Source organism: Eulemur rufifrons, chromosome 29 (genome assembly GCF_041146395.1).
Source record: "Eulemur rufifrons isolate Redbay chromosome 29, OSU_ERuf_1, whole genome shotgun sequence".
In the NCBI taxonomy this organism is placed as follows: Eukaryota; Metazoa; Chordata; class Mammalia; order Primates; family Lemuridae; genus Eulemur; species Eulemur rufifrons.
This window is the reverse complement of record NC_091011.1, coordinates 89,586,043-89,607,861: the sequence shown is the minus strand read 5'-3', so window position 1 is coordinate 89,607,861 and position 21,819 is coordinate 89,586,043. Positions and strand designations below refer to the sequence as shown.

Sequence of the window (21,819 nt, the reverse complement as noted above, 5' to 3'; positions counted from 1 at the left end):
CTCCAGAGGTTGAGACAGGAGGATCGCTAGAGGCGATGAGCCTGGGCAACAAAGCAAGATCTTGTCTCTAAAAATATGAGAAAAATTAGCTGGTGCACATCTGTAGTCCCAGCTACTCTGGAGGCTGAGGCAGGAGGATTGCTTGAGCCCAGGAGTTCAAGGCTTCAGTGAGCTATGGCTGCACCACTGCACGTCAGCCTGAGCAACATAGAGAAACTTCATCTCTAAAAGAAAAAGATTCTAGCAGTACACAATACACCTTCTGCCACAGGTGTAGTGTGCACCCCAGAGCAGTGCTCTGCAGGCTGCCACAGCTCTCCCCTGGGGAACACAGAGCCCACCTCCAGAGGGTCTGGAACTCCAGCCTTGTGGCAGAGTCTGGCTTACCTGCATTTGTGCTCACAGTGTCACCCTCCAGTTGGTAGCCGTGATTCTTGGAATAGTAGCACCAGGGTATACTTATAGCTCCCTGAGGTTTCCAGCAGCAGCCGCGCTGGTCACATGTGGCCTGAAACAAGAACTTAGTCTAAGTAACTCCATTTAGTTGTAGAACACTGTCATTTATAAAGCACAAAACAGCTAATTTGTGACTGTGGCATTAATAACCTCACTTTACAAAAAAAAAAAAAAAAAAGACATTTAGAGAAATTGTTCTATATCCCAGGCAATGGCAAAGCTTCAACTCACAGCCAATTCTCCTGGCCAGTGTCGTTCCTATGTAACAGTGCAGGAAGCATGACTCATTCCATAGCTTTCATCACAATAAAACTCATAAATATATTTAAATATTCTAAACCATAATATACTTATATCACCAGTAATACAAAATTACAAAGGGAGCTTTATTTATATTGGCTTTGACTTTAAAAATAAAAAAAGACTTTGCAATCAACTTTATTCAGAACCTTTCAGATCAAACTAATTTGGCTTTGACTTTTAAATATATGTATCACATATACGTGTGTTACATATATGTGATATGTATTACATATATGTGATGTATGTGACATGTACACAGTCTCTCAATTGCTCCAGAGGCAGAAAATAATCTTTCCTTGACTCCCAAATAGGTTGTAATTCTTAAGGAATATTCCTGCCTTATACCACAATTAATGGCTGAATCAAGTGAAAACTAAAATTAATATAATTCCTTTCTCACACCAACTAATTTGAGAGAAGCAACGAGGTTAAATACAAAAAAGTGTAAAGAAATCTCTTAAGTAACAGGCTCGACCTAGTGACTTGCAACTAATAGAAACTGGACTAAGTAATGGGATGTCGATTCCAAGATTAGATCAGAAAGATTGTGATTCTGTCTTGGTTGTTCTCTTTCGTTTTCTCTGTTAGAGTCCTTGTTCTGGGAGAAGCAAGTTGTCTTATCGTGGAAGGGCCCACATGGCAAGGAACTGAGGGAAGTCTCTTCAGCTAGGCACCAGCAAGGAACTGAGGTTCTCAGTCCAACAGCACCTGAGGAGATGAATTCTGCCGACAGTCACACAAGTGAGCTTAACAAGGATAATCCCACAGTCCCGGCAGACACCTTGAGTGCAGCCTTCTGAGAGACTCAGAGCCAGAGGCACCCAGCTAAGCCAAGGCCAGATTTCCAACTACAGAAGCAGTGAGAAAATAACATTTGTTATGTTAAGCCATTAAGTTTGGGGATAATATCTTGCACAGCAATAGATAACTATTATATCTTGCCAGATAATTTTACAGATAAAGAACCTGAGGCCCAAATAGGTGAAGGTTCACACAGGAGAGATGATTTGCCAAAGGTCACTTAGCTATTGAGAAGGCAAGACCAAAACTTAGTTCTCTCGCTATCCGTTTCTTTTTTTCTAGACTCTGAGTTTTGTAGCTCTAAGCACATTTTTAGAAGGATGTGGCCTTGCAAATGGTAAGAAAAATCTTTTTTGCTTAGCTATGTAACAATTAAATTTAATTAAATGATCATTTTTACACTAAAAGCCAAGGATATGGATGAAAAATCATGTCCATATGCGGTTATATTGCTGCGGGATCGGGTTTCACTGTGAACTCAACTGCAATCAGCCGTTTTGCTTTTGTTATCTCCTTTCGAAACCCACTCAGATGAAACCTCAGTATAACCAGAGAAGAGAAGGGTGTTGAAAGGGGTGTTAAGCAGAATGGTTTTTGCACACTCTGCAGAGCTTAATAATTCATTCATTGAACTGGAAAGGGTAAAGATCAGGGTGGCCGAAGGAGCAGGGGAAATAAGCAGTCTTTGCGTGCCAACTGGAGAATGCCAGCTCCTGCAGTGGGGCTGAGCACGTATGAGAAGAGGAAGAGACGAGACTCAGAGCAAGATCCACACGAGAGAGTTAAAAGTATGTGAGACCTGGAAAAAGAGTTTTAGAGAGAAGCTGTGAAAAATGATGGCATGAACAGAATGAAGGCACGCAAAAAGAAGTACACCCAAGACACAAAATGCCCCTTCAAGTTGGATATGAGAATTAAAATTTAAGAGAAATTGCCAAATAATATAGAATGTGTAACTACCAGTACTGAGGGAAAAACTGTTGGGGTAGCGGGGAGTGTGGAAATTCCCAGGCCAAAAAATTAGGAGAGAAGACAGTTATGAGGAGTGCGGGGCAGGGAGGAGCACCTAAACAGAGCAAATGGAAAGCACAGGATGAGACCTTACAAAGAATTTGTCATGTCAATTATTGCACTTCAAATACTTAAAAGGACAGATTACATTTAAAGATATAAATCCAGCTAAAGGCTTCTTATAGATGACACATTCAAAACTTAGGCTCACAAAAGCACTGAAAGTAAAAGAGAAAACAAATACATGAGAAGAATGTTAGCTAAAAGCTAGTATAGCTATATTAACATCAGAAAAATAGACTTTAAGTAAAAAGTTATTATTAGGGAGACATAGAGTCACTATATGATGATAAATGTTTCAATCCACCAGGAATATATTCCAGCTCAAATTTGATATACACCTAATAATAAAGACTCCAAATATATGCAGGAAAAGTTTAAATAATCACAAGGTACAATTAAGATAGTACAGAATGGAATATTGTTAAACAGAGCTCCCTCTGTAATTGATAGACAATGTGGCCAAAAAATGTTACTTTTTAAATGATGGATATATAAAGGCCCTTACACCAACACAAAGAGGAGGACTGAATAGAACTCAGAGATAAGAGAAACCAGATTCTGAAGACACTGTTTAAGACCCAGTCAAGCTCTGCTCTACCCTAGTCCTCCCCTTCTCCAACTCCCATTGCCTCTTAATGCCTGAGAGAGAGACAGAGAGAGAGAGAGATTGAAAGAGAGAGAAGAAACGAAGAAGGAAATATTTTATGCCAAAAGCAAACATGAAAGAAAAAAGGTAACTAGAGTCCAGTCTTATCCATGATCATAAATGTAAATGCCTAAAATAAAAGGCACATGCAGAATTAACAACAGAAATCAGTAATATATTAAATGAATAATGACCAAGTAATGTTTCTTCCAGAAATGCAAAGATCCTTTAATATTAGAAAATCCATTTGTGTAATTCATCACAATAACTTATTAAAGAAACTATACCATATAATCATTTAAATTCATCAGCTATTCATAATAAAATTCTTAGCAAACTGGGAATAAAAAGTAACTTCGTTAGTTTGATAATGGGTATCCACCAAAAACCTACAATAAGTATCTTACTAAATGGTCACATATTAGAAACAGAAGCATTTCCTTTAGAATCAGAAAAAAAGACTAAGTGCTCATGTCTAAGACTGTTTATAATTTAAAAATATATTGTGGTTTTAATCTGCATATCCCTGATGATTGGAGGTCCTAACAATAGGACATGAAAAGAAAAAAATGTATAAGAGTGAAAAGTATATAGCCACATAATCATTATTTTCAGACAGATATTGTCTAGGTAGAAATCCAAGAAAATTTATAGAAAAAAACTAGAATAAATAAGTCAATTATTATGATATTAGATCCTTTATTTTTTTTTTTAAATCTGTAGCTTTTTCCTTTAATCTTCCTGGAATTGTTTTTGAGATACGATGTAATATAGGAATATATAAATATCAAAACACAACCCACAAATGTTGGTAGGCTTGACTCCATTAAAATGTAAAACTTTTGTTCACCAAAACAGCATAAAATAGGTGACCAAAGCCTCATAAGAGTACATATTTGCGGCACATATGATGAAAATAAAAATTAGAATCCAGAATAACATGACTTTGTTTATAAGAAACTTGTACAGATCAAAATGATAAAGATAAACATCCCAATACAAAATTGGGCAAGACTGAAAAGAAATTCACAGAAAATAAATACATGAAAGACATTAACCCGATTAGTATTCAGGAAAATTGGCACTGAAACCACAACAGGATATTATTTTATAACCTCAAAATGACAAAATTTAAAAAGGCTGCCAATTCCAAATGTTATCGAGGATGCAGAGAATGATAGTGAAACGGTAAATTAGCACAGCCACTTTTGAGATCAATTTGATAATGTCTAGTAAACTTGAAGATGTATATCCAAAATTACACGTATGCAAGTAAAAACACATACAAGAATATTTAGCATAGCATTGTTGTAACTGCAAGACATTGGAGAAAACTAAATTTCTCTTAATGGAAGAAAGGGTGATTTTGATTTACTAAATTACGGAGAGCATAAGCAAACTAGAGACATATATCAACATAGATAAATCTCACAATGTTAAGTGAAAAAAAATCACAAAAATGCATTTTTTTATAATTACCACCTTCTATTCCCAAAAGCATATGCCAAAGGTGAAATCAATTATCAATCAGAAATGTTCTCAGGAGCAATTTCATATGCTGTTCCATGATGTGAATTGAAAATAATTCACTGATAAGATTATATGTGCCTTGGAATGCGTAAATCATTAGGTGATTAGGAAGCAGAAAATCTAAGATTAAAAAAAAAAAATCAGGATCTCAGCAACTTCAGCATTTAGAAAAAAAAGAGGGCAAAGTTGCAAGGACAAATACAAACAGGTTAAAAGGAAGTGATCCCAGACCCATTGAGAGTCCGCTTGAGTGCGTCGGTAGCACTAGTAGTCTCCCGCCACTGGAGGGAGTGGATAGGCTCCTTCCAGTCCCCATTAGGCCTCAGTTACTTGGCCCTGCCACCCACCCTCTTCCTAGTGCTGACTCCTCTAATCCTGTGCAGTCCCCTCCTACCCTGTAATACTCAGTAGTTCACCATAGCCTTTATGCTTAATAGTAGCCCTTACACTACTTTGAGCAAAATAAGTATTCCTCTCAGCCATTTAAAATGGGTTAAGTTCTCTGACACACCTCCCATCAAGAGGTGGGGTCTGTTGCCCTTCCTGTTGAATCTAGGCTGGCCTGTGACTGATTTGATCAACAGAGTGCAACAAACATGTAAGCACCATATAAGAATTCTTACATGTTGGCACCCGAGCCAACATGTAAGAATTCCAACTATCCTCCTAGATAGACCACCAAGAGAGACTCTGAGACTACAAAGAGGGAGAGAGGGGCCCAGGTGAAGTCAGCCTTACAGTTATTTTTGCCAAAGTGCCAGGCATGTTCGTAAAGCCATCTTGAAACCCTCCAGATCAGATCAGTCACCAACTGAATACCACCAAGTCATCCCAGTCAACTTCATGTGAAACAGAAGAACCACCCAGCCAAACCCTGCCTGAATCTCTGACCCATAATATCATGAGATAGAACAAAATGATTGTTGTTTTAAGCCACTAAGTTTGGGTATTTTGTTATTCGTGAGTAGAGAAATGGAGAGGCTGTGCTCTAAAAAAACAGAGGACTTAGAGCAATTTTGTTAGGCTGGTGTTATGGTTTGAATGTATCCCCTCCAAAATTCAGGTGTCAAAAATGTGCTAATATTAACAGGTAGGGCCTTTAAATGGTGATTAGGTCATGAAGGCTCCTCCCTCGTGAGTGGAATTAGGTGCCCTCATAAAGCAGCTTGCTGGAGGGAGTTGGCTCCCTCTTGCCCATTCCTCCTCCTGCTATGTGAGGATGCTGCAAGTAGGTCCTCACCAGATGCCAGCACCTTGATTTTGGATTTCCCAGCCTCCAGAACTGTGAGGAATAAAGTTCTATTCTTATAAATTACCCAGTCTCCAGTATTCTGTTATGGCAGCACAAAAAGTTCTATGATAGTCAGTGTTTTAGTCCAAGTGCAGGGAGCATGGAGTAGGTAGGAAGCAGCAGATTCACAGCCTTCCAACTTCTCTGAGAATTGCTTTATCATTGACCCGAAGGGAATCCTAAACACACGACATGCACTCATTCAAATGAACTAAATTCCAAATACAAATACATTTTTAAAGCATTCAATTTCTATATCTCTTCTGCTTTCTATTCTTATAGTTAATAAAGACTTTCTTTTTTAAAATGCCAAGACAACCTGAGGTTGTGAACAAAAAGGTGAAACCAGAAAGCCTCCATATAGGGGCAGTGAGTATAATGAGGGAAAATATCCCATTCTCAAATAGAAGCAGTTTTAGAAATCGAAAACACCTGATGACAAAGGAATTCCAAGTCACCTTCTGATCAAAATGCTTCCTAGTTGGTTTTATGTGCAACAAGTTTACACAAATGAGTGAACAAAATTAATCTCAACTCAATAAAATGCCTTAATTATAGACTGTTTTATCATATATACATCTTGAATCAGATTTTGAAAGTTAGCTTGGCCACTTGCTTCCACCCCAAGGTGAGGTCTGACAGCAAAGACTTTTAAACCAAGGTGCTACCTCTGCCATTCCCATAACCCAGACTTTCTAGTCCATCAACTCAGACTACGGTGAATTTTCAGAGAACATTTACCAGGACCTCAGAGATCACTGTTCTAAACTCTTTTAATCACAGAGTTTCATAAAGTGTTCAGTAGTCATCTGTTCAATGAATAAATTTATCTGAGCACCACTGTTTCACCTCATTTATAAGGATTTTACAGTATGCAAGGAAATGTGACTTAGTGATCAAGTCACAGAGCTTTTCAGAAGCAAAGCCAAGGCCAGGACCCAGGACCCTGGCTCCCCTGCCATGTTCCTTCCCAATGGCTACATTACCAATTAAAGGTGTGAAACACGAACTTAAGTCTCTACCTGGGACTCTACTCCTCTGCTCCTCCTAGCATCAGATAATGGCTCCTAACTGATGCTGTGTAAGCACAGAGTTGTTTTAAGGGTGGAGACTCATAATGATCTCAGCAAAATGCAGTATCCTTGCCAATATACCATAAAACTTGATTCCTTAAACACATAAATAAGAAACTGAAATTTGGAAAAAGATATCGTAAGTCAAATAAATAAGTGATAATCACCAAGTGTGTTTGCTATAAAAGATGATAAAAGTTTCTGAATAAGAAATATGGTAATCTCTCAAATATCATGATAAAGATTACCACTAGTATTTTGTTATCTTTGGAAAACACTTCATTGTAAGCTGCTCTCAGCTTAACCATTCCGCAATGGTTACTTAGGGAATGCAGGTTTATCTTAAGCATGTAACCTTGCTCTCCCACATACAGTATATTTTAACCCTGAAAAATTAAACTTTTTAAAATTGTTATCTACCATCTCTTTCCTAAGCTGGATATCTGGAATTTGACTCGATATTTCCGCACCCTGCCATCAATGGTATCTTTCAACTCTGGATTCTGGAATTGGGGATAAAATCTTCATCAGGAAGTGGAAAGTGATAGGTTCTTTCAGAAAGCATAGGTTTGTAATAAGTGTGAAGAGCTGTCTCTAAAATCTGCCTGGGAGTACGATATAAGTGAAGCTGTAGAGGGACAAAAAAGGTTAAATGGGGTCTCAGATGACAGAATAAAGTGTTTGAACATGACACATACAGTAATGAACTGCTATAGGTACTGGAGTTGGGTAGAACTATAACGGAAGTAGGATGTTAAAGAGAGCAGTTTTAATCATCTACGTAATGGAATAGATGGAGAAGTGGAATTCAGAAGAGATGCTAGGAGGGAGTTGAGGCATCCAAGAATGAGATAATGATGGTCTAGTGTGGCAGTGAAAATTGAAATGAAGTGTTTTTTCAGGAAAATATTAAGGAAAATATTTAAAAACACATGAAATATTGGCCAAAGGGATCGAAGGGAAGAGCCAACAAAAACCTCTGCTGTTTCCACCTCAGAAACTAGAAGAACAATAGACCTACTAACAGAGATCTGATAGCTGAGAAGAAAGAGCAGGCTTGGTGAGGAGGTAATGCGTTCAGCTGATGTGATGGGAAGGCATCTGGGGAAGCTGCCCTCTAGCCAGCTGCAGGCCCAGAACTAAAGATTGGGACTAGATTTAGATAATTGAGTGATATTTTTTCTGAGACCTGTGAAGGGGACTCCTGGAGTCCATTCTCTCCAAAAAAGAGTCTCCCAAGAATACTCAGGGTGGTTTAACAGATCCCTTTCTCGTGCCCTGGACAGGACTCCCTCGCATAATTGGAAACAAGAAATAATGGTGTCTACAACCAAGAATCATCTGTGGAGGAATTTACACTGTTAGTTCTTTTATGTGTAACCCTAGGGAAGAGAAGATAGGAATGATCAAATGGTACAGCAGTGGCCTCAACACCAGAACATTCTGCCCAGCCTGTCTGCTGTGTTCATAATTTCTTCCCAACCTTCCTCCTCCAGCTATGTTCCCTTTAATATGTGCATGATATAAATGCATCATTATCCACAGTCTCAGCCTCTCAGCAACAGTCTGGATCAGCATATAGCACTCAGAATCCATGAAACATGCAACAAAATGACTAAGATACACCTCCTATGAGAAAGTGGATCATTGAAAGTGCCAATATTTCTCTCTGGCTAAGCAAAAGAGGAGCACACTGATAAACGAACTCCAAGGTCGTAGAGTAATTCAGTTGGGTTCAACATGTAGAAAAAGCCAAAGTTCATTTATTGAACTGCAATCTTGATACCACAGTATTTACTGAAAGGCCTCCTAACAAAACCCCAAAGAAACATTACTGTGGCAGTGATGACATCTGAAGTTTGCCAATATCCAATAATGAAATGGAGTGTTGTTAGGAGAGTGACATGGTTAGGATGCAACAGTATTCTAGGTAAGCTTCCAAATAACTAGTGAGCTTTTGAGTATAGCTCAACTGAGCTATTGAAATAAGTAGTACAATATGACAGGGCAAGTAAATGGGTGTGCACTAACTTTCTGCAAACCTAGCACACCAACATCCTGTTTAGGTGCAACACATCTAGACCACAACTTCCCTTCCTATTAACAAAGTAGCCATTAACAGTCCTGTACCATCAAGCACCAATTTACCTTACAGTCTTATAGTGGGTGTCTTCTCTCTGGCACCCACTCTATCTCTTGGCCATATGGGGTCATTCAATATGTCACGTCGTGTACATGCCCCACAATTTACCTTTCTGTAACTTAGTTTATACTATCCCTTCTATCTTGAACTCACTTCCATTCCTTCCATATCTATCAAAATCCTACTTATCTTTAATTCTAGACTTTCATCCTCTCCGTGATAATAATATCTTCCATTTTGTGATCCCCATGGTATTACTTCATATCTTAAGAATTTTTGTTTTACATTCTAGTTATTTATTCTCTTATCTCCCCTATGAAACTCTATGACAAGAAAAGTTGAACTTATCACTCAAAATGCTAAATTTTGTGACAATTAGCTCCATACTGAAGGTGCTTTTTCTTTCTCCCTTCTATGTTCTTTTACCTTTATTTCTAAGTCTTTTATTCTCTCCTTCCTTTTTCCCCCCATTACATGACTCTCTTCAAACTTAAATGGCTGTTCCTAGCTGCCGTGTGTCACATAAAACCAACCTCCTCTGCCTGACTTCCAAAGTCTTCCAAAATCTGAATCCACTCTCCCTGTTCAGTCTCCTTTCTTCCTAATTCAAGCAGGCAAATCTCTTCACTAATCCAAGAGAAGGTCATGTTCATTTCAGTCAGGGTAAGGTGCCAGATGAAGAGGATTGTGTTAATATAATACAGCAGTCTTGGCAACGTAAGCTGGTCTAATTCTGGAACTCCTTCCTGCCTTAGCAGGCTTGCTGCCCACGCTGCTGCCCTTCTGTGCCCTAACGGCTGGTTAGGGCACTGCTTTGTCATGTCCTGGGGATTTCCTGATTCTTTAACACATCCTGAGGATTTCCTGATCCTTAACTTCCTATCAGATTGGACCCCTCTCTTGTCGTCAACACAGCTTCTGGACTTCCTGACTAACTTTGACCCATCACTCTGCAATTTGCAGTTCTTAGGCACTTCTATTCTAAGCTATTTGTCTGGCTCTGATTCCCTTCTCTGCCCTATTTTCTGGCTTTTCTACAGCCCCAGCCCATCACAGCCCATGGCTGCTCTCTCATCCGTTCCCTCTCTGCTGCCTTAGTTCTCTCTGACTCCACGTCTATATCATTTCAGTCAAAGTCAAAGGCCCAAGCTGTAACAATTCCCACTTTCCACACTTTCCATTTTTGTGACTTTGTCCCTGTTATGGGTTAAATTGTGTCCCCAGAAAAGATATGTGGGACTCCTAATTCCTAGTAACTCAAAATGTGACCTTAGTTGGAAATAGAGTTGTTGCAGATGTAATTAGTTAAGCTGAACTCATACTGGAGTAGGGTGGGCCTTCAATCCAATATGACTGGTGTCCTTATAAAAAGGGAAAATTTGGACACAGACGCACACACAGGAAGAGCAACAGATGAAGATGGAGGCAGAGATTGGAGTGATGCACTCACCAGGAACAGCCCAGGAACACCAAGGATTACCAAAAGCTAGGACAGAGGCATGAAACAGATTCTTCCTCAGAGCTCTCAAAAGGAACCAATCCTGTCAAAGCCTTGATTTTGGACTTTAAGCCTCTAGAACTATAAGAAAATTTATTTCTATTGTTTTATGCCACTTCATTTGCCATGTTTTGTTATAGCAGCACTAAGAAACCAACAGAGTTCACATAAACCTTTCTTCTAGCCATGCTCTCATCTTCCCTTTTGTCTCCTCTTGGGGCCTAAGTAAGTTCCATGTCCCAGCATCAAGATTCTTCTTCTCTGGCTTACAGTGGTCTCTCTCATTTCTGAACTTCTAATTGTATTTATAATCAGGGACTCTTAATGATTAAAGTGGTTAATCCAATATTATAACTACCCTCAGGCCACAAGATCTGCACACATACATTCCCTCTTCCATGCCATTTCCTTCATGACCTCATCTTCTTCTACTCTCTTCTCTTACACTCTTCCAGCCACCCTGTACTCCTTGCTGTTCCATCAACACATTCCAGGCACAACCTGCCTACAGGATCTACCCAATAATAAATTGCTCATGGAAAGGGAAGAAATCAAATAACATCAGAATTTGGGCTGCAGAACACCAAATCTCTGCATATTTGGGGGCATTGTGCTTTCCCTCTGAGATTTCACTTCTCATTCATTTTTCTGTCTTTATGCATTTGCTTTGGTCTAATTGAGATAATCAAGATGAAGATACTGATGCCTCTTTCTTCCAGGCTCACACCTAACTCCACCTCTTCCCATTTCCCTAAGATGATTAATCCACTAGGGAACATTTATCATCTAATAAGAAAGAAAAAATAGCTTTTGGTATATAGAACATTTGAAAACCAAAATAGCAACTCTCTAGAACATCACAGACTACTGCAGCCCACCAGGAATAGAATGGCTATGGAGATAAATGTGGGAGTACCATGTGTCCAAGCCCTACATGTAGCAAGCAACCACACTGTAGTTGATGCAAATCTGCCCATCTCAGTGGACGTCACTCAAAAGGCTTCATTCTGTTTCCATGAAGATACCACTTTCATTCTCGGAGTAAAAAGCGACTGATATGGTGTGGGCAATGCACTTTATAATCACGGCAATCAGTTGGACTTCAGCCAATGATCAGGAAACACTGGCCTAAAGTAAATACCCAGATGCCTGCACTATCTAGTATTTAATTTGGTATTAAAACCTTCTTCCTTCCAAAAGATGGCTCTTGAAATGTCTTTATTTTAAACAATGTTGTGTGTGAATTTTTAATGTAAATCCTAGATAACCTTTGGAAGAAGAAGGAAGAGAAACAGAAGGCAAGAACTCAGGCTGTGACAGAGCCAGAGAGAACTAGTAATCATCTAGTGTTGCCAGATAAGGGATAAGTACATTTTTAGTAAGTAAATCCCAAATCTTGTATGGGACACACTTATACTAAAAACTTATTCATTGTTTATCTAAAAGACAAATTTAACTGGGCAACCTGGACTTTTATTTGCTAAATCTGACAACCCAAAGGAATTTCCCTCTTCCTCTTCTGAAGCTGCACTGTCAATACAAGCATGGATACAGGATTAAATTGCCTGAACGACTAATAGCTGCAACACAAACAACTCTCTGAGAGTTACTAATAGAAAACAAAACAAAACAAAACAAAAAACCCATAAACTCTTAAATGAAAATAAGATCCATAACTCAAACCTTTGTTGGTGGCTGGTCAGGGATGCAGTTTATTCGTTCCGATTCATTTACCACTGGGCATTCATCAGAACCAGGGGTGGTACTTGTTGTCCCCAAACCTGGGATACCAGTTGTCCCAGGATTTGGGTTAACAGTTGTCCCAAGATTTGGGTTAACAGTTGTTCCAGGATCTGGGGCTGTCCCAAAAGCAAACATAAAATAACCATCAGACAGGTCTAATATCACAGGCATTCAATATTTCTCAACACTTTCAATTATATTAACTCTACTACTGATTGGGCTTCACACTGACATCCTCAAAATTTATGCATTCACTTTATAAAACCTTATTTTGTTCTTGCTGACTGTATTTACCTTTATGTATACTGACATTATCTCCTTCTACCCCCAAGTCCCTCTCCCACAACATAGTATGCACAAGAGCAAGAACTTCACCATTACATTAGGAGCTCATGAAGGTGGAAAGCAACCTTCTTTAATCTAGGAGTCAGCAAACCATGGCCTTCAGGCCAATTAGGTAAAAGCCTGTTTTTTAAATAAAATATTGCTGGAACACAACCACCACCCATTTATTTGTTTATAGCTACAATGACAGAATTAAGTAGTTACGACAAAGACTACATGGCCCATAAAATCTAAAATATTTACTATTTGTCCCTTTACAGTAAAGTCTGCAGACCTCTGCCTTGGTCCTTTGCTTCCACCCCCACCAACTGGTCCACACAGAACATTCGCAGTGCCAGTGCCATCCTAAGCTCTGTGAACTAAACTCCGCTTGCTTAGTCAATAGCCAACCCCCTGGACAAAGAACCTTCTGAGCAATGATGCTCTTCTGTAAATACAAAGCCTTACATGACAAAAAATGTAAAGGGAGCCCACCAGTCTAGAACCTAGCAGCTAGAACCTACCCAAAGGCTAGAGAACTTTGATCTCAGATTTAAAGATCAGCAAAATAGAAAAGGCACTTTTACTGCATTTTAAAATAAGGAAGTGAGCTTTCTTTAAGGTACTCTGAAATATATAAATAATGACATTGAGACAGAACAATAAAGTTTTTAATTAGTTTTCTTTTCACTGGGGTTTCCAAGTCAAAAGTGGTATATTAATCTCCATATTTGTGCCAGTTTCTTTCTACATAGCAGTTTGTTTCATCTTCAGGATCACAGAATTTTAAGAGTTGAACAACCTTTGATATTATTAATCGAACTTCCTCAAAAAAATAGAAATAGCACAGGATGACCCTTGACAGCATGGTTCACCTAAGAAGTTGCTCCTAGATAATTCAGATCAGAAACCATGGGTAACTCAGCACAATCTAGCACTTCTTTTGAGAAAAAACAGTTCAGTAAACTTTTGATAAAATAACTCAGGTAATTTTTTAAAGAACCAAACTTTGGCCTAAAACATTTTTTTAAATGTTTTATTTTTAGTTGCTATGCATACATAAAAGATGTATATGTATGGGGTATATGTGATGTTTTGATACAGACATACAATATGTATTAATCAAATCAGGGTACTTGGAGTTTTCATCACTTCAACCATTTATCATTTCTCTGTGTTAGAAACATTCCAATTTCACTCTTTATTTTAAAGTACACCCTAACTTATCATTGACTATAGTCATTTTGTTGTGCTATCAAATATTATTCATTCTATCTAACATTTTAATTGACTATATATTTATCTGACTGCCTTTTGAATAAGGATATTGTTAATTACCATTATTGACAGAATTAGAATTATTTAGTGAAATCGGCAAATACATTGAGTGTTAATTGTGGAATCCTGCAATGTGTTAACTAAATTGAGAAATAAAAGTGTCAGAACTTACACCTACAATCTATACCTATTGAGCTGCCCCAAAACACATAGAACACATACATACAACCACACACACACATGCACACACCACACTAATGAACATGAAAACATTACTTCCTACCACTGACGAAGATTTTTCTCTGATAAGAGCAATATATGGAGGAAGAGCCCCAGAGTGACTTGTTACCTTTTGATTTTGCAGAATCTGTGGCTAAAAGCACAATTAAAATAACAGCAATGATAAACAACGCAAGCAGAAGAACACTGAGCACAATCTCCAAAGTAGTAAATTTTTTCAACTTCTTTCTTGCCATCTATTAAGAAAAAGAAAACAATTTTAGGTTTGAATTTTACTTAATGTATCGCTAGTAAATTTTTAATGGAAAAGCTCAAATGTATACAATGAATAATATACCCATGTACCCTTACGTAAATTAAAAATTTATCAACTCGTGGCCAATCTTATTTTGTATTTATTCCTACTCACTTCTTTCCTTAACCCTGAATTATTTTGAAGCAAATCTCAGATTTCATATCTTTTAATTTGAAAATACTTAAGTATATTTCTTTAAAAGATAAGAAATTTTACAAAAGACAAGCAAAATACTATTATCACATGTAAAATATTTTTTCAACAACTTCTTATTGTCATCAAACATCTAGTCAATGTTGAAATCCCCCTCATTGTCTGATAAACTTTGTATAGTTTGTTCTACTCTCCTGAGGATGCAAGTAAGATTTATAAATTGGAATTGGTTTGTGTCTATAGAGTTTGTTCTGCAGACTTTTCTTGTGATCTGGATTTTGTTGATTACATCCCTATGCATGTTAACATGTTTCTCTACCCTTGTATTTCCCGTAAATTAATTATTAGACCTAGAGTTTTGGTCAGACTCAAGTTTTTGTTTTTAGCAAAAATGGTACATAGATTATATAGCATCTTCCAGCAGGAGACATAAAATCTAGTCGATTCTCTTTTTTGCGATCCTCATTCTGAAAATAACTAGCCAGATGACCTTGGAAAATTTACTTAAGCTTTCTTGTTCTCAGTTTCTCCATTTACAGATGAAAGGGGTTAAACTAGAAGATCCATGAAATCCCTACCAACCTTTAATGTCATTTCCGAGTGAGTCACATAAATTATATGCTTCTCTATTCTTCCCTTCCACACAAGATGCCTGTGCTAGACATGTTATTAGTATCTTCCTTCTTCAGTATATCCCCAACTTCTCCTTCTTGGAAAAGAGAGTGGTGCTAAATACAGCATGAGAAGCCCTGGGCTTGATTCCCAGCCCCACCATTTCTTACTGTGGCAGCCAAAGCAATTTACTTAATACTCCTGAGTCTCAGTTTTCTTATCTGTAAAGTGGAACTATAGTATCTATTATTATTATTACCTATGGTCACTTTATTGTGGGAATCAAATAAAAACACATGAATCATAAAGCATTAGTCTCATTTCATTGTTATTTACCAAAGAGAAAACAGTTAATAGGTCCTGGGTAAGAAACACCATGTTCCTAATTAGTATATCAATCCCATGTTCCCTGACTGTGGCACTGCACCCGACACAGTGTTTTGGTGGATTGCTGACTGCTGTCCTCATCACCTTCGCTGATGTGATCTCCTGTCTGCTAAGTGCTTGATGGCCCCAGGAAGCTCACTGCATCATCCAAGACCCAGGTGCAGAAAGCTAGGAAGAGGAGCCACGAGCAGCACTCTTGCCCCTCAAGGTCTACTTTCTCCACCAACCCACCCACTCCTTTTTTCCTAGGCTGCCTTGTAAATCATACTCTTTTTATTCAAAAACAACATCCCCTCCCTTTTTCCCCCAGGCCCTAATTCATGACTCCCTAACCTAGGACTTGTTTGATATTTCCTCAAAGCCCCATTCTTCACCCTATGGATGTTTTCTCACATACTCTCTTCAATCCCTAAAAGCCTTCCTCAGACCTTTGCCCAAGGATTAGATGAATAAGAGGATTTCCTTCTCATACCTTGATAAGAAATTGCTGTGAGTCAACATAATGCCCTCTTACTATGCAAAAGGAAATGGTGCTGGGAAGGCTACCTTTCTCTACAACAAGGATTGTCTTGTTTTTTCTAGAATAAATTACCCCAACTCTAGTTTTTCTTACCTAGACTGTCTCCAATATCTCACATTTCCAAGGGCCTTAAAAGAAAGACCATACTAAACTTGCTTGTAAAATCTCATAAAGATTAATAACCTCTCATGCCTAATATCACTAAATTAACTAATAAGGCAAAGAGTAATTTTATGTTCACTGACAAGGAGAAGAGTTACCGGAATGCCTACCCAGGTGATCATGTCTCTTTCTCTTTGGTGGTTGCTAATAGCTGTACGATGGGAGATTGCTCTTTATACTAATATGCAAAATTTGTCCAAGTGTTTATTAACACACTGTGTCAGACACCATGAAGAAACACCCACACATTGCTGTTCAAACTATAAACACCTTATGCTCAATGAAGGCTTGGTAAAAACTATAAAAATTACTCACACCCATAACCCAGCAATTTCATTTATAGAAAGTTATCCCATAAATATACCTAGACATTTGAGAATCAATATATGTACAGATAGAAGTTTTTCATCATAGCGTTACATGTCATAGCAAAAGATTAAGGACAGTAGAGTTCTCCACAGAGAAGGCACTATTGAGTAAATATGTGAAATAAAATAGCATTCAATATTATTTAAATTCATGATATGGCAGTTTATTAAAAGTTCAAAAATTCTTTGATACTCTTCCCTTCAAGAGGGGGAGCCAAGGCCCCACCACCCCCACTCTTGGAGGGTGGGCTGGACTTAGCGACCCATTCCCAGCAGCATATGAAGAAACGATGTGGTGTTCGACTTCCAAGACTGGGTTATAAAAGGCATTACAGCTTCTTCCTTCCTCTTGCATCATTTTTTGAAGAAATGTGCGAGTGGCCACGTTATCATAATACGCAGGCAGCCCTATGGAAATTCCCAACAGGTAGCAAGGAACTGAGGCCTTCTAGTCTTGAAAGCAACCTTCCATCTCCCGCCAAGCCACCCCATGACTACAGTCCTGAATGGCGTATTGGCTGGAGCCCCATGAGAGTCCCTGAACCAGCACCGCTCGGCTAACCTGCTCCCATATTTCTGACCCCCAGAAACTGGGAGATAATAAATGTTTGTCATTTCAAGCTACAAAATTTGGGGGCAATGTGTTACCCTGCAATAGATAATTAATACGCATAGGTAAATATGACTTTTAAATAAAATATCATTGGTATTTTTTAAAAATCTGCTTGCTTCTTGTCCAAAATCCTTTTGGTTCATATATTCAAACATGGTTACTTGCTCTATGGAACAATAATATCTATTTTCCAACTTTACAAGAGAAACGTTTCCTTAAACATTAAGAAAAAAAAATACCTCTCCACCATTATCTGATTAACCTTACTTCCTGCATTATAAGGACTTTGATGGTGAAGCTTATCATCTCAATTAAGAATGCAGTTTAAGAAAAACTAAGGTCAAGAAAAATGGCAAAAGGCAAATAAAAAGGAAGTAATTTAAAAGTGTTAAGTGCTTTTAAAAGAAAAACTGTTTATAAAAAACTGCCATTTGGCAATCTGTCATCAATATTTAAATATTCTTTTGTATATGACAAACATATAATTGCATAATTTTAATGCTAATAATAATAATAGTTATTAACAATGATGGAACAAATGTGCCAAGAGGTTTCCACAATTTTTTGAGTGCAGTGCTTATAACAACCCCAAGTTAGTCACTGCTACTATTCCTACTTTCAGATGAAAAAAATAAGCTACAGAAAAGGCAAATGGCCTGCCTGATGTCATACAGCTGATAAGGAGCAAAGCCACAATTAGAACACTTGCCCTTTGGACTCCGCAGCCGTTACTCTATATTCTACACCATAATGTTCCACAGTGTACATCAGCTTAGGCTTTTTGCGAGATTGCAATTTTATAAAATAGTATGTGGTTCATTAACCAAGTACGTGGAATGTGCATAGTACTAGGCTAAGCACTTATATGCATTATTTCATTTAGTCCTCACAACCACCTTTGAGTAATGATTATTATCCTGATTTTACAAATGAATTAACTGAGCCATAGAAAGGCTAGGTTGCCCAAGGTCCAGACCTCATTGGTAGCAGAGCCAGTCTCCAAATCTGGCAATCCGAATCCAAAGCCATTGCCCTTAAGGCCAATGTTATACCAGCTCCAATAGTGTGATCAAATACAGAAAATATATATCTCCACGAACAAAGGTTTGTAAATCAAGGGACGTAGCTTATATGGGAGATGCCTGTATACTTCCAAAGACAACCATGAAGTTAAAGACTTATAGAAACAAAAAGTCTGCAATATTTCAGTCTCCATAGCAGCTGGGGCATTTTTAAAGTATTTTGAAAGCATCTGTAGTATCAATTCACATTAAGTTTATGGCCCACAGCACTGTTCTCAATTCTCTGTGAGAATAAGGAGAAGCAGCCACTGATGAACCTCATTTCTCATGTTTATTCAAAACCAGGTATCAAAGCTACATCCTTGGAGGAAAAAGAAATCTGATTGCAGTTTATTTATTCATTCATGAATGATTTATCAAGTTCTTACAATGTGCCAAGCATTCTTTCGGGGTCTGGCTATATAGCAAAGAACAAAGGGATAAAAATCCCTGCCCTCAGGGTACTTACATTCTTGTCGGGGAGAAAAAGAGAAAATAAACAAAATAAATAAATATACAGTAGGTTAGACATGTAAGTACTATGGAGAAAAATAAAGCATGAGAAAAAGATGAGGAATGTTGGAGTGAGGGTTGCAATTTTAATTAGGTTGGTCAGGGAAAATCTTACTGAAAAGGTGAGAATTATTACTGTATATAAATCACGCTGGTTCAATAGTAATCCTTTTCCTCTTGAATGATCTGGTTATATGAATAATTGTCAAAGCTCAAAGTTATTTAGGCAAAGTAGACAGATAAACTAAGTGGGGCTCCAAATTATCAAAATGGCTTTCTAAATTAATTTGGAAAACTAGACAACTGTCCCCTTTTCTGTATTATAGCTAGTGGAGATCTGACCCATTCTTTTAAAATCCTTTGGTAACACAAGGCAAGAGGCCTAGTGGAAAAGAGGGGCTAATTTCATAGAGACCATGAATAGCTTACAAAGAGGACCTGCGCCAAGCCATGGCTACTTCTCAGAAATACTGGGCAATGTTTAATGTGTTGTTCCATTGTTTACCAGCTACTTAAAGAATGAGAAGGAAAAAAGTAGCTAACGAGTGATTTTATTCTTTGCAAGTCTGGCCACATCCAAAGCGCAGAGATCTAAGAGTCAGTTCTGATCCTACACAGCTGTGTGACCTTGAAAAAGCCACTTAACCCCTCTGGGCCTCAGTCTCCCCATCTGAACCACAAAGGGGTCATCTCTAGAAGACGGTATATCCTGCTGTGACTCCAGCACCAGAGTGTGCAAAACTTAGCTTTCTCATCACATTCCACAGCTGCCACCTGAACCAATTTTAAATGGAAAATTTCTTCTTCAAGTTCCAATCCATACTTACGGAATAGTTTGTAAAGTAATTTTGCGAGTTCACCAAAATTTCTTTGTGGTGGAATGCCTGATAATAAATCATTGACATCCTGTGCAAATGTGAGTGAAACAGCAATGAGGGTCTTAAATTTGGGGTACAGGATAAAATGTCTTTCCAATTCATTTGGTCCTTGATAGCACAGGGACCTCCCCAGCACAACAAACCAAAGACCCCTCCCTCCCGCCACCCCCCCCCCACACACACACATGCACTCGCTGTTGCACATAATGACACCAGACCAGCAGAGGGTGTGCCAGTCAGGATGTCCTCGCAGGACATCAAAGCCTCTGCTCAGACCCTGCATCCCTGTATTGGGAACCCACTGGCAGCCTTTTCCAGTGAGGTCCATGGGGATAGATCTTGATCTCTCCCCCATTCCCCAATAGCAACCCTCCCTTCCCTCCTCAGTGACTTGTCAGAAGAGAAATACACACATGTATCTAGCTAGACTCTAGCAAACAGTAAAGACCCAACTCGTTTTTAAGTTTTACCAGGGAAGGGCCAAAAACAATACATCCCCTTCCCCTTTTCCCCCAGGCACTTCCATTAGGTTTCACATACTGTGTCTTTCCTCTCATGACCTCCTTCCAGATTGCATGAAATCTCTCCTACCCACAACACACGCCAACTCATACATGCATCCCAGACTCTTCCCTAAAATAATTCTTCCTTTGGTCAACCAAGGACGCATCATACCCATAAAAGATAGCAATAGATTCTTTAATTTTCTGACTAGGATTGATTCTCTAATTACTATTCCTCAATCGCAACTCCACATCCTTTTAGAAGGAATGTCCCCAAATGCTCTAATCTCATTTCCAAATTCTAACTTTTTCCCTCACTTCTCCTCACCTCATTTCCAGAATCAGAAAGAATTTCTACCTGGTAACTCACCCCAAATATTAAATAATTCATCACATTTCACATAGAAACACACAAACACACAGGCTTGTAGATCCAGCTTTGGACCAGAGGAATATATACACATGTATATACAGACACACACAAAGAGAAAAGATAAATAAATTGACTTTTGTTTTACATGTGCACACATAAGTAGCTTTTGATTTATTGCTGATACTGTTTTATGTCTGTCTGTGTTTACCAATTTAACAAGGGCATTTTCCCTAAAGGAGATCAACACAAATTCACATGCACTTGCACATACACATCTGTAGCCATAAATGAACATATATTTTGCAAACATACCTCATTACCTCCTGCAGCTGCTCCCACTCTCTCTCAGAAGGACAGCTTAGCAATAAAAGCAGAGGAGCACAGTCCACAGAAAGCTCTCCGAGCCCTGGTAACTGTTTACAGGCCTATCAAGAAAATGTTAATGGCTTTCAAATGTAAATGAATGCTCAGCTTTCATTCCCAGATCAGAATTGTTAGTTAATTAGTAATCGAGGTCTTCCTCTGCAGAGGAAATCCCTAAGACCTCCAGGGGGAAGCCATAGCCCCTTGATTCATTCTCACCCCTTCCAGCACTGAATGTCTATTCAGTGGTGAGGATACTCAATGTGTCTAGTAAGAGAACACAGATTGACTCAATTTGTAGATGATAAAAAGCAGAAAATGAGTTTCTCCAGTAACCCAGAAGAGCCCTGGTCTCTCCCAGTGACTCCTAATCTCTCAGGAACCCAATGACATTTAGTAGCACAATCTGCTGACCTGTGCTTGATGAGAATTGTTTTGAAAATGTTTTCAAAATAGTTTTCTTCTTTTCTTGCACTGCAAGAACTGTCCTTAAGCTTGTTTGCACTATGGAGACCCTTTGGCAGTCTGGTGACTCCTGTGGACCTCTCTTAGAATTACGTGAGATAAAATAAATAAGGAAACCAATTACATTGAAATACAGTCACTAGAATATTTTTT

General features: G+C 38.4%; 1 protein-coding gene across 1 annotated transcript in view; it reads right to left on the bottom strand.

The window, feature by feature from the left end:
• LOC138377570 (maltase-glucoamylase-like) overlaps positions 1-21,190 on the bottom strand; it is a 75,245-nt gene extending 54,055 nt beyond the window's left edge. The window contains exons 1-4 of the mRNA XM_069462619.1: positions 21,151-21,190; positions 14,510-14,636; positions 12,499-12,674; positions 388-508 (exon numbers count right to left, since the gene is read on the bottom strand). Coding sequence (XP_069318720.1) covers positions 388-508; positions 12,499-12,674; positions 14,510-14,636 — 424 coding nt within the window. The 5' untranslated portion in view covers positions 21,151-21,190. The remainder of the gene's footprint in view (positions 1-387; positions 509-12,498; positions 12,675-14,509; positions 14,637-21,150) is intronic.
• Between the last annotated feature and the right edge of the window lie 629 nt (positions 21,191-21,819).